General features: G+C 44.8%; 1 protein-coding gene across 35 annotated transcripts in view; it reads left to right on the top strand.

The window, feature by feature from the left end:
* Positions 1–13,604, top strand: part of FNBP1 (formin binding protein 1) — a 64,255-nt gene that overhangs the window by 28,210 nt on the left and 22,441 nt on the right. For 15 of the 35 annotated variants that reach the window (XM_087944230.1, XM_087944228.1, XM_087944227.1 and 12 more), the window contains exons 7-10: positions 5,582–5,710; positions 7,813–7,959; positions 9,386–9,580; positions 12,870–13,052. In XM_087944230.1, the coding sequence (XP_087800356.1) occupies positions 5,582–5,710; positions 7,813–7,959; positions 9,386–9,580; positions 12,870–13,052 (654 nt within the window). The remainder of the gene's footprint in view (positions 1–5,581; positions 5,711–7,812; positions 7,960–9,385; positions 9,581–12,869; positions 13,053–13,604) is intronic. The other 20 variants (XM_087944234.1, XM_087944224.1, XM_087944226.1 and 17 more) reach the window with 2 other exon arrangements.

The following is a 13,604-nucleotide window of genomic DNA, read 5'->3' as shown; positions in this document are numbered from 1 at the left end:
TCTTCTATCTTCTCATTCTTTTCTTCCCCTTCTCCTGTTTATTTATTTCTCCTTCTCTTTCTCCTCCTCTTTCTCTTCTATCCTCTCATTCTTTTCTTCCCCTTCTCCTGTTTATTTATTTCTCCTTCTCTTTCTCCTCTTCTTTCTCTTCTATCTTCTCATTCTTTTCTTCCCCTTCTGTTTATTTGTTTCTCCTTCTTTCTCCTCTCCTTTCTCTTCTATCTTCTCATTCTTTTCTTCCCCTTCTCCTGTTTATTTATTTCTCCTTCTCTTTCTCCTCTTCTTTCTCTTCTATCTTCTCATTCTTTTCTTCCCCTTCCCTTCTGTTTATTTATCTCTTCCTTCTTCTTCTTTGTCCTCCTCCTCCTTCCCTACTTCTCCTCTTTATCTCCTCCTTCTGCTTCTCTTTCTCTTTTATCTTCTCCTTCTCTTCCTCCCCTTCTCCTATTTATTTATCTCTTCCTCCCCCTTCTTTCTCTTCATCCTCTTCCCTTCTTTCTGTATTTCCTCCTTCCTTCCTTCCTCTCCACTTCCTCCTTCTCTTCCTTCTCCTCCTCTTTCCAAGGCTGTTTTAATATGTACTGATGCTCCTTGCATAATAGGGACCAGTATCCTGTTTCCCACCCCAAACAAATTGGATTTCTTTTGCATCCTTCCAAAGAGAGCACCCTTTGGGGGGGGGGGGAATACCCACCTTTGTTGAGCTGTGAAAGTTCTAATTAATCTGAAAAAGTTCTAAAAGCAACTTGCGTTCTTTTGTGCTAGATTTCTACTTGTGAGGTTTATTGTGCTAGTTTTCTACATGCAGGGATTTTTTTATTAAAAAAAAAACCTCATTCAGATGCATCATTTATCTCATTCTGCCTCATTCAATAAATGATGTATCTGAATGCTGGTTTTTTTTTTAAAAAAATCCATGCATGTAGAAATCATTATGCATGTAGAAATTATTATTATTATTATTATACTCTTCAGAAAAGGTTAATCCCAGGCTCTCGGGGCCATACCACTTTGTTGTTTTCCCTCTTGTTCCTGAAACCACCCCACTTCCTAACACGAGGGTCTCTTTTTCAAATTATGTATTTGTTTAAAGACTCCCAACCAGCCAAACAAGCCGCAAAGGAACCCCTTGATCTAAAATCAGAGGCAAAACATATCCAGTTGCCGTTATCAGGCAATCACATCGGGTTTAAATAAATAAAAAAGATGAATCATTCTTCTGGAGCCCAGCAAACTCCAGCCTCGGTGGGTGTGGGGGAAGGGTAAATTAAGTTCCATGGAAAATACAGAGAAATTTATTTTCCTCCTGGGTGGTCCATCCACTGCCCTTGTACACCTATCTACCCAATTGCAAACACCACCTCCCAAACTGCACTTTGAAGCCCCACCAAAAGAGATGATTATCTTGAATTATCTCCCTGATTATTTTTTACAAAGAGCTGATGGGGGTGAAAGCAAGTTGCTTTTACAAAAAGGGAAGTGTGCAGAGGAAACCTGAACGCAGAGCAAGAGCCCAATCAAATTGGCAGCAGCTCCTCCGAGGGTTAAAACCACTGCATAGGTCAGGGGTCCCCAAACTTGGCAAGTTTAAGATTTGTGGACTTCAACTCCCAGAATTCCCCAGCCAGCAGGTTGGAGAATTCTGGGAATTGGAGTCCACAAGTATTAAAAGGTGCCAAGTTTGGAGACCTCTGGAATAGGTAGTCCTTGACTTATGACCACAATTGTGGGGGTGGTGGCAGAATTTCCGTGGCTAAGCAAGGCAGCTAGTAGTTCTCCAAATGCCAGAAAAGCAAAGCATGGTGTGTGAATCCAACTATACGAGGGCGCGTTGGATCATTTTTATTAAATATATCAGTCCTTTCCAGCCCTTTCATTGTATGTATGTATGATAACTTACTTTGGGTGTCCCCAATGCTAGCAGAATTGAAACATAACTCTACCTTGATGGATGCGTGAAAGCTGAAGTCCAAAATTTGAATTAAAAACAAAACATTCACCAGTGAGAGTAAACCTCCTTTAATCCAGTTTATTTTTGAAACAGAACTTGGCATGTCTTGTTTCCCCAGTTCTTGCCTTGTTTATCTTCTCGGATGCACAGCTGGTTTGGCAACAGTACAATGCAGGATTTGGCCTGGAAGAGGGAGGATCACCCCAAAACCCCGCTTCATCCTCCTCAAAAAGGAAAAAGTCCTTTCTGGCTTTGAGCGGGAAATCAAATTTCAGCAGGAGTCCGGAGTTTGGATTTTGGACTGTTATTCTTTTGTAGATCAGCTGTGCTTCTCTGGAATTAGCCTCTTGCAAGGGGCAGCCCATCCTCGGGTTCCCTTTGCAGGGAAAAATTGTTTGTAGGGAATTTTAAAAAGTCTATTTAATTGCAGTTTCTGGAATCTGGGAAGGAGAGGCAGAGGGATTGGATTTTGCAAAGCCAGGCTTGACGCTTCTTCGGCTAAGATGGAAAGGAGATAAATTAGAAGGGAGGCTTAAGAGCCCATTTTGTCCAGGAATTCTCAAGAGGGACTGGAATTGCAACAGCTTTATGCCCTCTGCTCTGTGTGAGTTACTGTTTTGGATTTAGGAATGTAGGGAAAGCCACTTCCTATGAGGAAGCTCTCCGTTGTGTCTCTGTATGAGTTATCTCCATGAATGCAGGGAGGTAGTCAATATCTCCCAAGTCACACCATTCAATGCAGTATTCATTCCTTCGTCAGTTTCCTAATTCTTTCGGGACTTCCATTCCCCTACCCCCCCCCTTTTTTTCCCATTCAGCAACATCAAGCAGGAAAAAAAAATACGTTAGTCAAAAATGAAGGCCAGCGTGGGATATATGGGGAAAGAAAATTGTGTGCAAAAGTGAGTGTGAAAAAATTACGTCGCATGGAAATTTCTGCAGGTTGTCATGCAGGACCTTTAATTAGAACCAAGAGCAGTTTCCGATGAGGAAACAGGATGGATTTAATGTCAAAAAGGTGAAAGGAACCAAAATATTTGTCTCTGTTTGTAATAATGAACATATGTGGATTCCGAGCATGTGGATGCTTTTTTTTAAAAAAATGACTTGCATTCTAAGTAATTGCCTGTAGTGGATTCTGACTGCATTAAATGCTTGCATTCTGTCCATTCTCTCCCCCACTCCACACACACACACACACCATTAATGCATTGTGACTGGAGCACCCCCCAAAGGGCATTTTCCCAAAGAAATTTAAGCAAAGTTGTCTATTTTAACACTGCAGCAAAATCCATGTTAGAGCCTTTCTCAAAGAGGCTTTTGTCTTTCTGATTGTTCTCAGAGTGCTTGAGAATTCCTTTCAAACTTTTCTCCTTCCACTCCTCTCTCCACCATCTCTCTTCCTTCTTCTTCCATTCCTCCACCTCCTCCCTCTTCCTCTCCTCCTCTTCTTCCTTCTCTCCTCCTCCTTTCTTCTCTTCCCTTCCTCCTTCTACACCCATCCTCCTCCTCTCCTTTTCTTTTCCTCTTTTTCTTCCTCTCCCTCCTTTCTCTTCTTTCTTCTCTCCTCCTCCTCTTCTTCTTCCACTTTCCCCCTTCTTCTTCCTCTCCTCCTCCTCCTCCTCCTCTTCTTCCACTTCCCCCTCTTCTTCTTCCTCTCTTCCTCCTCCTCTTCTTCTTCCACTTCCCCCCTCTTCTTCTTCCTCTCCTCCTCCTCCTCTTCTTCCACTTTCCCCCTCTTCTTCTTCCTCTCTCCTCCTCCTCCTCCTCTCCTCTTCTTCCACTTTCCCCCTCTTCTTCTTCCTCTCCTCCTCCTCCTCCTCTTCTTCCACTTCCCCCTCTTCTTCTTCCTCTCCTCCTCCTCCTCTTCTTCTTCCACTTCCCCCTCTTCTTCTTCCTCTCCTCCTCCTCCTCCTCCTCTTCTTCCACTTCCCCCCTCTTCTTCTTCCTCTCCTCCTCCTCCTCCTCTTCCACTTCCCCCTCTTCTTCTTCACCCCCTCTTCCTCCTCCTCTTCTTCCACTTTCCCCCCTTCTTCTTCCTCTCCTCCTCCTCCTCCTCCTCCTCTTCTTCTTCCCTTCCCCCTCTTCTTCTTCCTCTCCTCCTCCTCCTCCTCTTCTTCCACTTTCCCCCTCTTCTTCTTCCTCCTCCTCCTCCTCCTCCTTCCCTTCCCCCTCTTCTTCTTCACCCCCTCTTCCTCCTCCTCTTCTTCCACTTTCCCCCTTCTTCTTCCTCTCCTCCTCCTTTCCTCCCTTGCGATAGGATGCAACCTTAAGCAGTCAGGGAGGCCGCTGGAAGGAAAGCGGATAGAATTTTCAAGCCTCCCCCCCCCACTTTCTCCAGAATCTCACCAAATAAGGGCTGCCAGAAGACCCAACTCTCCCCCTCCTGGAGAACGCCCCCCCCCTCCGTTTTGTATTTTTTTCTTAAACAAAAGGGGGATTCTTTCAAAGGGCAGAGGAATGCGTTCTGCACACATGCAGGGGTGCCTTTTTCACCCTTGGCGTTGTTCCTCCCCAGAGCCTGGGTCCTTCCCAATAACAAGCTGCAACATCTGGGCTGCAAGCGGGAGCCGAGTTCCAGGGGGGGGGGGAGGGATGTGCGGAAATAAAAAGGCATTGGATGCGAAGCAGATGGGAGGGAGGCCGGGGAGCCAACCGAACCGAGTGGGCTGAAAAAACGGAACACCAGACGGTGAAAATCTTGCTAAACGGCAGAGGTGGGTGGAGAAGCTGAGCTACAAAGGGATTGTTGATGGAAAATATTTATGCAAAGACAGCGCCAATTGCCAGCAGGGAATAATTTAACCAATTCCTGCTTTTAAAAAGATTCTCTCCCCACCGCCCCCCGGGTTTCTCTGCAGGAGATGCCCTTCTGGCCATTAAATGGTTTTTTGTTTTAATCCTGCCCCAAACTCAAGGTTCTGTGCATATTAATCATCCTTTCTGCTCTTCTTTTCCACACAACAACAACCCTTCGAGGTGGGTTGGGACGGGGAGAGAGAGAGAGAGAGACTAGCTCAAAGTCATCCGGCTGGCTTTCATGCTTAAAGCAGGACTAGAACTCACCATCTCCTGGCGATTGGTTCAAAGTCAAGCAATTTGATTCAATGCCTAAAGCAGGACTAGAACTCGCCATCTCCTGATTATTGACCCAAAGTCACCCAGCTAGCAGTCAAGTCTAAGGCAGGACTACAACTCACTGTCTTCTGGTTATTGACCCAAAGTACCCACTACTTTCATGGCTGACTGGGCCTAGAACTCATCCTGGTGAATTTAGTCCCACCTATTCACTGCCCAAAGGTCAGCAGGACTAGAACTCCACCGTCTCCTGGTGATTGGCCCGAAGTCACCCAGCCAGCTTTCATGTGTAAGTCAGTACTAGAACTCCCAGCCTCCTGGTTCCTAGTCCAACATTTTAACCTCTCCACCGAACTGACTCTCTTTCCTTTTTTTCTTAGCCAGTTTCTGCTTCGTTCTGGGGGTCTTTTGCGATCCTTCCCTTATTTCCCAAGCTGCTTTGGAACAGAAGTCATGGGAGCGGTCTTGGAAAGGGGTGCAAAATCTCCCTGGAAGCATCTGCCCTGTATCCCATTCGTTGGAAGGTTGTCACATTTTCCATTTCTCCTCCAGGCACGCCAGCAAGCTCAGCTCCGTCACCAGATGGCCGAAGACAGCAAAGGGGAGTATCTGTCCACGTTACAGAAGTTCAACCACGAGCAACGAGAACATTACCACACGCATATCCCCAATATTTTTCAGGTGAGGCTTCTCCTTGGCCAAATTGCAACCTCTCGCCATTGGGGCCTCCAAATTATTATTTTTTTGCAGCAAAAAGCAATACAGTCCTCGACTCATACGACCTCCATTCAGCCCAATGGGTTCTGTGGATAAGGGAGGCGGTTGTTAAAAGTGAACTTTGCCCCATTTTACAACCTCCCCTGCCACGGTGGTTAAGTGGATCACTACCATTGTTAATAACTTGGTTGTTAAGTGAATCCAGATTTCCCCGCTGAGTTTGCTGGTCAAAAGGTCGCAAAAGGGTATCACATCAGTGGTGGGATTCTACCAGTTCGGTTACCTAGAGATATTTTACAACACAAGAGTCTTCAAATACCAACTAAGATACTGCAATGTCCACAAGGCTGAGTTTCAAAACGTCTTTGCTTCCTGCAAAGAACGTCCGATTCACAGCTGGCTTTTATCTTCTTGAAGGAGAGGCCATTACCTTGCAGCCTTACTCCCGAGTTGCCTGTGCTGCTGCAGCTGCTCTTTCCTGCAAGCAGCCCTGCGCACATGCGCACTTGGCACAGGCTCCTCGGGAACCTCCTCATCGCTGCTGCCAGCCCCCACAATCTCTGAAGGCAGCAGTCCACTCCCTGATGGTCCTGCCCCCCCATCTGAGTCCTCGCTCTCCTTAGCCGTCTACACCTGCTGCCGGCTAACCACAACAACTTCCAAAACTTAAAGAAGATTTATTAGGAGTAAACATGCCGGCGCTGCCTGGGTGTAGCTGACTCTGAGACACATCATTCATTGTCACCCTTGACCCTGGTTTCCCACCACCCCCTGGTTGTATCGTAATTCATATCCTCCAATGGGACACATCCATAGCCAAGAGTCATCAATCATACTCTCCAATTAAATCTTTGCGCGGCAGCAACTTCAGTCACCTAGTTACAATCTTTGAAAACATTTAGGGAATGCAAGCTGACCACTGCTTGCCCCTCCTTCCCTTTCTGTTGGCAACTCTAAAAAGACCATAGAAATATTTTATGAGTTGACACAATGCAATGATTCACTTAACAACGGTGGCAAGAAAAGTCATAAAATGGGACAAGGCTGACTTCACAACTGCCTTGCTTAGCAGCAGGGCTCAATTGTGTTCGTAAGTCGAGGGATTTCCTGTAGTGTTTGTTTCCAAAGCACAGGAGAAGACACACGCTGAAACTTTCAAATGTCCTAAACAAGCAAATATCTGTAATCATCTGATATCTCCTATCTTGGCTTCTAAGTTCTTCTTCTTTTGGTCATCTTCATAGCCTCCTTAAAGACTCAGAACAGCCGTTTCCCTCTGTGCCAAAAGTGGAATGGAAAATTCCCAAACCTGTCAAAAGAAGAATTTGGAGTGAGCAGCTTCTAATTTTGAAAAATAATCTCCCTGCGTGGGGTTTTTCCAGGAATTGTTCTCAGCCTTTCACTAACCAGTTGCAGAAGGAAATTAGGAAAAGCAGGAAGTGTGGATGGGGTGGGTTTTATAGGTCGTTGCCTTGGGGATGAAAGTTTCAGCTTCATTTTTGCTGTTTAACCTTCCTGGATAACAGATTTTAACAGATAATCAGAGTTGGAAGGGACCTTGTAGGTCACCCAGCCCAAGCGGGAGACCCTACACCATTTCTGACAAATGGCAGTCCAATCTCTTCTTGAAAGTCTCAAGTGATGGCGCTCCCACAACTTCCAAGGGCAACTTCTGTTCCATGGGTTGATTGTTCTCACCGTCAGAAAGTTTCTCCTTATTTCCAGGTTGAATCTCTCCTTGTTCAGTTTCCATCCATTATTCCTTGTCTGGCCTTCTGAGCTGGGTTCTAATTGGAGTATTTGGGGGGTATTCTGTTTATTTATTTATTTTTAAATGTATTCAATTTTTGTAGGTGCCCATCTCAGTCAGTGATTCTGGGCAGCTTACAATTTTACAATTTTATTGGTCCCTTGTAAATTTATCTTTGTAAATACCATAATTTTTCCTTCCATTCACTTTGAGTTGTACTCCTAACAGGTGTAGACCTAACTTAATGAGGTGGCTGCAAGGACGGGGAAGATGATCCCTGGGAGATTTTTAACCTGTGGCTCCTTCCTCTTTCCAGAAAATCCAAGACATGGAAGAGAGACGGATCATCAGAATAGGGGAATCCATGAAAACGTTTGCCGAGGTGGATCGCCAGGTGACACCCATCATCGGGAAGTGCCTGGATGAGATCACCAAAGCAGTAGATTCCATTGATCCAAAGCATGTAAGTGGGCAGCTTTCTTCAAGACCTAGCATCGAACCTGGGTTTCAGAGGAAGGTTGATATTTAACCCAGTTCATCCTCAGGTGTAAACCATGTTTGTTTTGAAACTTGCAGCTCTTTATGGTTAAGGCAATGCATCTGTTATCCCCTTTCACTTACACGACGTCCTCTACTTACAACTGTTAGTTTAGGGACCGTTCAGTTACACAGGCACTGGAAGAAGTGACTTATAACCGGTCCTCGCACTTGTGACAACATCTGCACAGCCACATGATCAAAATTCGGCTGTTGGGCAACAGGTTCACATTTATGACGGTTACAATACCCCAGGGTTGTGCGATCGCCATTTTAAGACCTTCCCAGCCGGCATTCTGACAAGCAGAGTTTATGGAGGAAGCCAGATTCATTTCACAATTGCAGTGCTTTGCTCAACCACTGTGGCCCCCCCAAAAAAATTTCATGCAATCAAGTGCAATTCACTTAACGGCCGTTTTGCTCAGCAGTGGAAGTTCTGGTCTTACTTGTTGGTCGTAAGTTGGAGGCCTGCTTGCATGCCATCTCCTGCAAGCCAGGGGTAGCCACCCTTTTGAGGGATGGAGATTACAAATTTGAACAGCGCAAATTCAGGAAACCGAGAGCGGTGCATTAACTCTGGATGTATCCGATTTCCTGTTTCCTGTCATGTTTGCAGCGTTAGGATGTTAGGGCAGGGGATGTGGCATGGCTTTGAGAAGATAAAGCCAAGGGTTCAAAAAACAAAATATCAAATAAAATTGGAAAAAGAAGAGGTAGAACATACAGGATGTCGCTTCCTTGGCTTTCATTGTTCCAGTTTGGAGCTTTTCCATTCTTAATTTCCTCTTCCTGGTCAAGTTTTGGAAGCGTTACCAAGTTGGGAACACATCCGCATGTCCTTTGCAAACAACGTTGTGTGCCTTGCTTCTTCCAAGGTGGGGAGCAATTGGCTCTCTTCCACCCAGGTGATTTAGAAAGGAATGAAAAGTGTTTGCTTTGCAACAGAAAGGTTGGGCTCCGTTGTGGTTGTAAATTGAGGACTAGGTATCTGTAGTTAAGATTCTTGCCAAGGGCTGAATTTTGCCATCAACCTTTAGATTCATTTGAACTGCCCGGCTTTCCCAATTTTCCCACGCTCGACCGAATTCTGGGATATTTTCTTAGCTGATAATCCTGAAACCTGCTGTGAGAACTGAAGAAGCTTCTCAGACGAGAAGCGAAACCTCTTCAAGGAAAAAAAAAAAAAGCAAGGAAGTCCGGTTGCCTTTTGAAAAAGCACCTTTGACCAGGATGGAGTGAGACTCTCCAGGGACTTTCTTAGTTGATAGTTCGCATCCTTTGCTGGTTCCTTCCAAGTTCTTGTGGTTCAAGGTCCTCAATTTATGACCCCGTTTTTTGTGTGTCCCATCCAGGATTCTCAGCTCGTGATCGATGCCTTCAAATCGGGCTTCGAACCTCCGGGAGATGTCGATTTTGAAGACTTCACCCAGCCGATCAAGCGAGCCGTTTCCGAATCGAGTCTCTCTAACTCCAAAGAGACCAAATCCGAATCCAGATTTTCCAGCAAGTCCAAGGGCAAATTATGGCCGTTTATGAAAAAAAGCAAGGTAGATATTACACCTTTTTTTTTCTCCCCGAGTGCACACTTTGGCCTATAGTTGTTCACACTTTTTGTACAGTAGTTTTGCTACTTGTGAGTTTTTTTCTTTGAAATCCCAGCAGTGAAGTGTATTTTTTCTTCTTCTTCTCTTTTTCTCTCTTTCTCTCTTCTTCTTCTTTTCTTTTCTTTTTTTTTTTAATTTTAAATAGAAATCAGTTTCTAAGAACTAATAGCTGATGGTCCTGTATGAAATTTAATGTAACAGATTTTCTTTTCATTGGCAAAGTTTTGTTTTTTTTAAATTTTCCGATGCATTTTCCTTTGAAATTATGGTGTTCTTTTCATTATAATTTATGTTTAGCTTTTAATGCCAAATTGATTTGAATTGGTTTAAAGTTAGTTTTGGCTCTGTTTCAGTTGTATCTTCGCCATGGTGGTTACAGGTAGTCCTTGACTTACAACCACAACTGAACCTAAAATTCCCATTGCTAAGTGAAGTGAACTTTGCTCCGTTTTACAACCTGTCTTGCCAGAGGCGTTCAAGGAATCACTGCTGTTTGTTAACTTATTCATGTGGTTGTTAAGTGAATTTGGCTTCCCCGTTGACTGTGCTAGTCAGAGGGTCACAAAAGGGAATCACACAACCACGGGACATTGCAGCCTTCATAAATACAAGCCAGTTGCCAAGCATCCAAATTTCGATCCCAGGACCATGATTGTAAGCATGAAAAACATGACTGTTTTTAAAAAGGGATAAGTCCCTTTTTAGTGCTGTAACTTCGACTGTGGTACAGTTGACTGTTGACTTCATTAAATGATCTGTTGTAAGTCAAGGATTACTTGTATTTTTTTTTTTCAGACTTTCCTGCTCAATTCTAAATAATTGCTGTCCCTTCTTTTTTTTTTTTTTTTTCCATGCCTGCCTCAGTTGCTTCTCTGGTTCCATTGCTCGACCCTTTCCAGCTAATCCAATCATTAGGGAAGCAAGAAAGCCAATTTCTCCCTTGTTAAATTGGGCTAGAAGACCTAAGCATCTTCATTAGAACTTCATCCTTCCCAGTCCAACTAGGAAAATACGATTTATTTCCTCAACCCGCATGATCAATCTTTCGGCTAAACATTTGCTCCGCTGTCCACACCAGGTTTTTGGGGGTGGGGGTTGGCCCCTCACAGAGGAGGAAACCAGATACTGATGGACCACAGCCATGGGTCCTTCAACCCAACGTGTGACTTTTCCCCTTGTCCGTGGCCACTTGAAAATGGTATTGAGATGGGGAAAGCGAGAAGGAAGACCAAACTCTTTTGAAGTTGAGCTCAGCTTTCGTGCCTCATTTGCGGTTGGGACGATATCTATGGGTAACTTCTTGGCAAGCGTTTTGGGGCAGGGTAGCAAATGTTTGGGATGAGCAGGCCTACCTAACCCTCTTCACGTGCATCAGCTCCTCCTTTTCACCACCAGCATGATCAAAGCATGAACAAGGCATGCTCCTAGGTACTTCATCTTGTGTTGGGTTGGCCTCACTTCTGCAGATGTTGGTTTATCCCTCCTCCTGTGCCTTCCACATGATCAGCCGATGGGTTGGGTGTAGGATGAGTTTGGACCATTGGTCCTCCCCACATGTCACTGGAGCGTCATTTATGGATGTTTGTGGTTGCACCTCGTTCTTCGATGTCCACTGATGGTTTCCTTTAATTGATACAGGGATATTCCACTCTCATAATTCTTGGCCACAATGAAACAGGCAAGAGAATTCCGGTTGTTGGAAGTCTGTAGTTCTGCAGGACCATCCCGGAATTCTCAACAAAGACCAAATGTTGGTTGGAAAAATCTGGGAACTGAAGTCCACCGTCTGAAGTCCAAATCTTTTCCAAATCCCAGAACTTCCAACAATGGTGTCTTCACTGGGGAATTTGGGAAGTTGACATTCACTCATCTGGGGATGGACTTCTTCAAGAGCTTTCATGACCCAACTAGGCAACATCTTCAGTGCCTTGAGTGCGACTCGGTCCCTGTCTAAATTCAGTAATTCAGAGCTTGGTTGTTTTCTTGCGGACATTTCATTACCCTACTGGGCAACATCATCAGTGCTAGAAAGGAGCTAGCTTATACCCAGTGCTACATTCTAACACTGTTGATTGCAATAGCAATAGCACTTATATACCACTTTATAGTGCTTTTACAGCCCTCTCTCTCTAAGCGGTTTACAGGGTCAGCCTCTTGCCCCCAACAATCTGGGTCCTCATTTTACCAACCTTGGAAGGATGGAAGGCTGAGTCAACCTTGAGCCGTTCAGGATCGAACTGCTGACAGTCGGCAGTCAGCAGAATTAGCCTGCAATGCTGCATTCTAACCTGATGTTACCTAGTTGGGTAAATGAAACGCCTGCAAGCAAACCACCAAGCTCTACTACGGGATACAAGGAACAAGCCACACTCACTTGCACTGATGTTGTTACCTAGTTGGGTAATAAAATGTCTTGCAAGAAAACAACCAAGCTCACAGCTACTGTATATAAACAAGGAGCAAGCCACTCGAAGTTTCTGTATGCAGAAAACAAGCCACACTCCCTTCTAGCACCGACGACGTTACCTAGTTGGGTTAAGAAATGTCTGCAAGAAAACCCCCAAGCTCAGAGAGTGCCAAGGGCCCCACAGTTCAACCCTGAGCTACCAATATTCTCTTCTATCCATACTTTCCCATTTATTTAACACCCTAATTGGGAATGGAGGTTGGGAATCACCCTCTTTCTAGTTCCACCTTAGCTTCTCCTCCTGCATGCAGCATGGCAAGCAATCCTAGCATCTTAACCACTTACTTTAAAAAAAACCTGCTTTTTGATCATGCTTTCCTTTGGGAAAATATTTCTTTCCAATTCAAGACGCCAAACTTCCCCCTCCTCTCGTTTTCTTTCTCTCTTTTCCTGCCCCCCAAGCCACCTTCTGCTCTGCTTTCCTGATTTTAAAAAACAAACAAACCCCATGACGTCAGCAATTTTATTTTATTTTATTTGCTTTCCTTTGCTTTACCTTCATGGCTTTTCTTGGAAGCAATTCTTCCGAAATTTGATTTCAGCAGGTTTTGGGTTGTTGTTTTTTTTCTTCCCCTTATCTGTTTTGGTTTTGGTGCTTGTAAATTTGTTTGGCCTTTGTGTGTGTGTGTGTGTGTGTGTGTGTGCTCTGTGCTTATTTATTTATTTGGTTCCAGGTTTGGTTTTTTTTAACCTTTTGATTTCATTGTGTTGTTGTTGTTTTGTTTTCTTTTTTAATTCTATCACTTCTCCATCTCTTATACGTAGCTTATGTCCCTTTTAACACCCCCCTATCAGCCTCCTCCTCTGCCCCCTTCCTCTGCCTCGCCTTCTGCTCTTCCAAATGGCCCTCAGTCCCCCAAGCAGCCAAAGGAACCCCTCTCCCATCGCTTCAACGAGTTCATGACCTCCAAGCCCAAAATCCACTGCTTCAGGAGCCTAAAGCGCGGGGTAAGTTCTCTGGGTGTGTCTGTCGGCTTTCCTTCTCTTCTTCCATTGCACGTTCTGTTGTGACGTTTGGGTAAATCCGAGGGTTACGTCCACCTCCTTCCTTCCTTCCTTCCTTCCTTCCTTCCTTGTAGAGGGTTGTAGTGTGTGTGTGTCAGACCCGTAGCTCGGTGATGAGATGCCGAGAATTAGAATTTGACACGGGAGTCAAAAACCCCCACGGTGAAACCACACCAAAAAAAGTCACACAGACCTTTGTACATGGGAAACGATAGGACTGCTTTGAACTGCCCTGGTGAAGCCACACCTGGAATCCTACGTCCAGGTGTGGTCACCACGATAGAAAAAAAAGATGTTGAGACTCTAGAAAGAGTACAGAGAAGAACAACAAGGATGATTAGACATCTGGAGGCTAAAACCTATAAAGAACGGTTGCTGGAATTGGGTGGTCTAGTTTAGAGAAAAGACGGGCCTGGGGTGATGTGATAGCAGTCTTCCAATATTTGAGGGGCTGCCCCCAAAGAAGAGGGAGTCAATCTATTCTCCAAAGCACCA

Source organism: Notechis scutatus, chromosome 15 (assembly GCF_049901735.1).
Source record: "Notechis scutatus isolate UNSWTSFEM ecotype Mainland chromosome 15, rNotScu1.2, whole genome shotgun sequence".
NCBI lineage: Eukaryota > Metazoa > Chordata > Lepidosauria > Squamata > Elapidae > Notechis > Notechis scutatus.
Note: the sequence above shows the minus strand (reverse complement) of the source record. Positions and strands in the feature narration are given on the sequence as shown.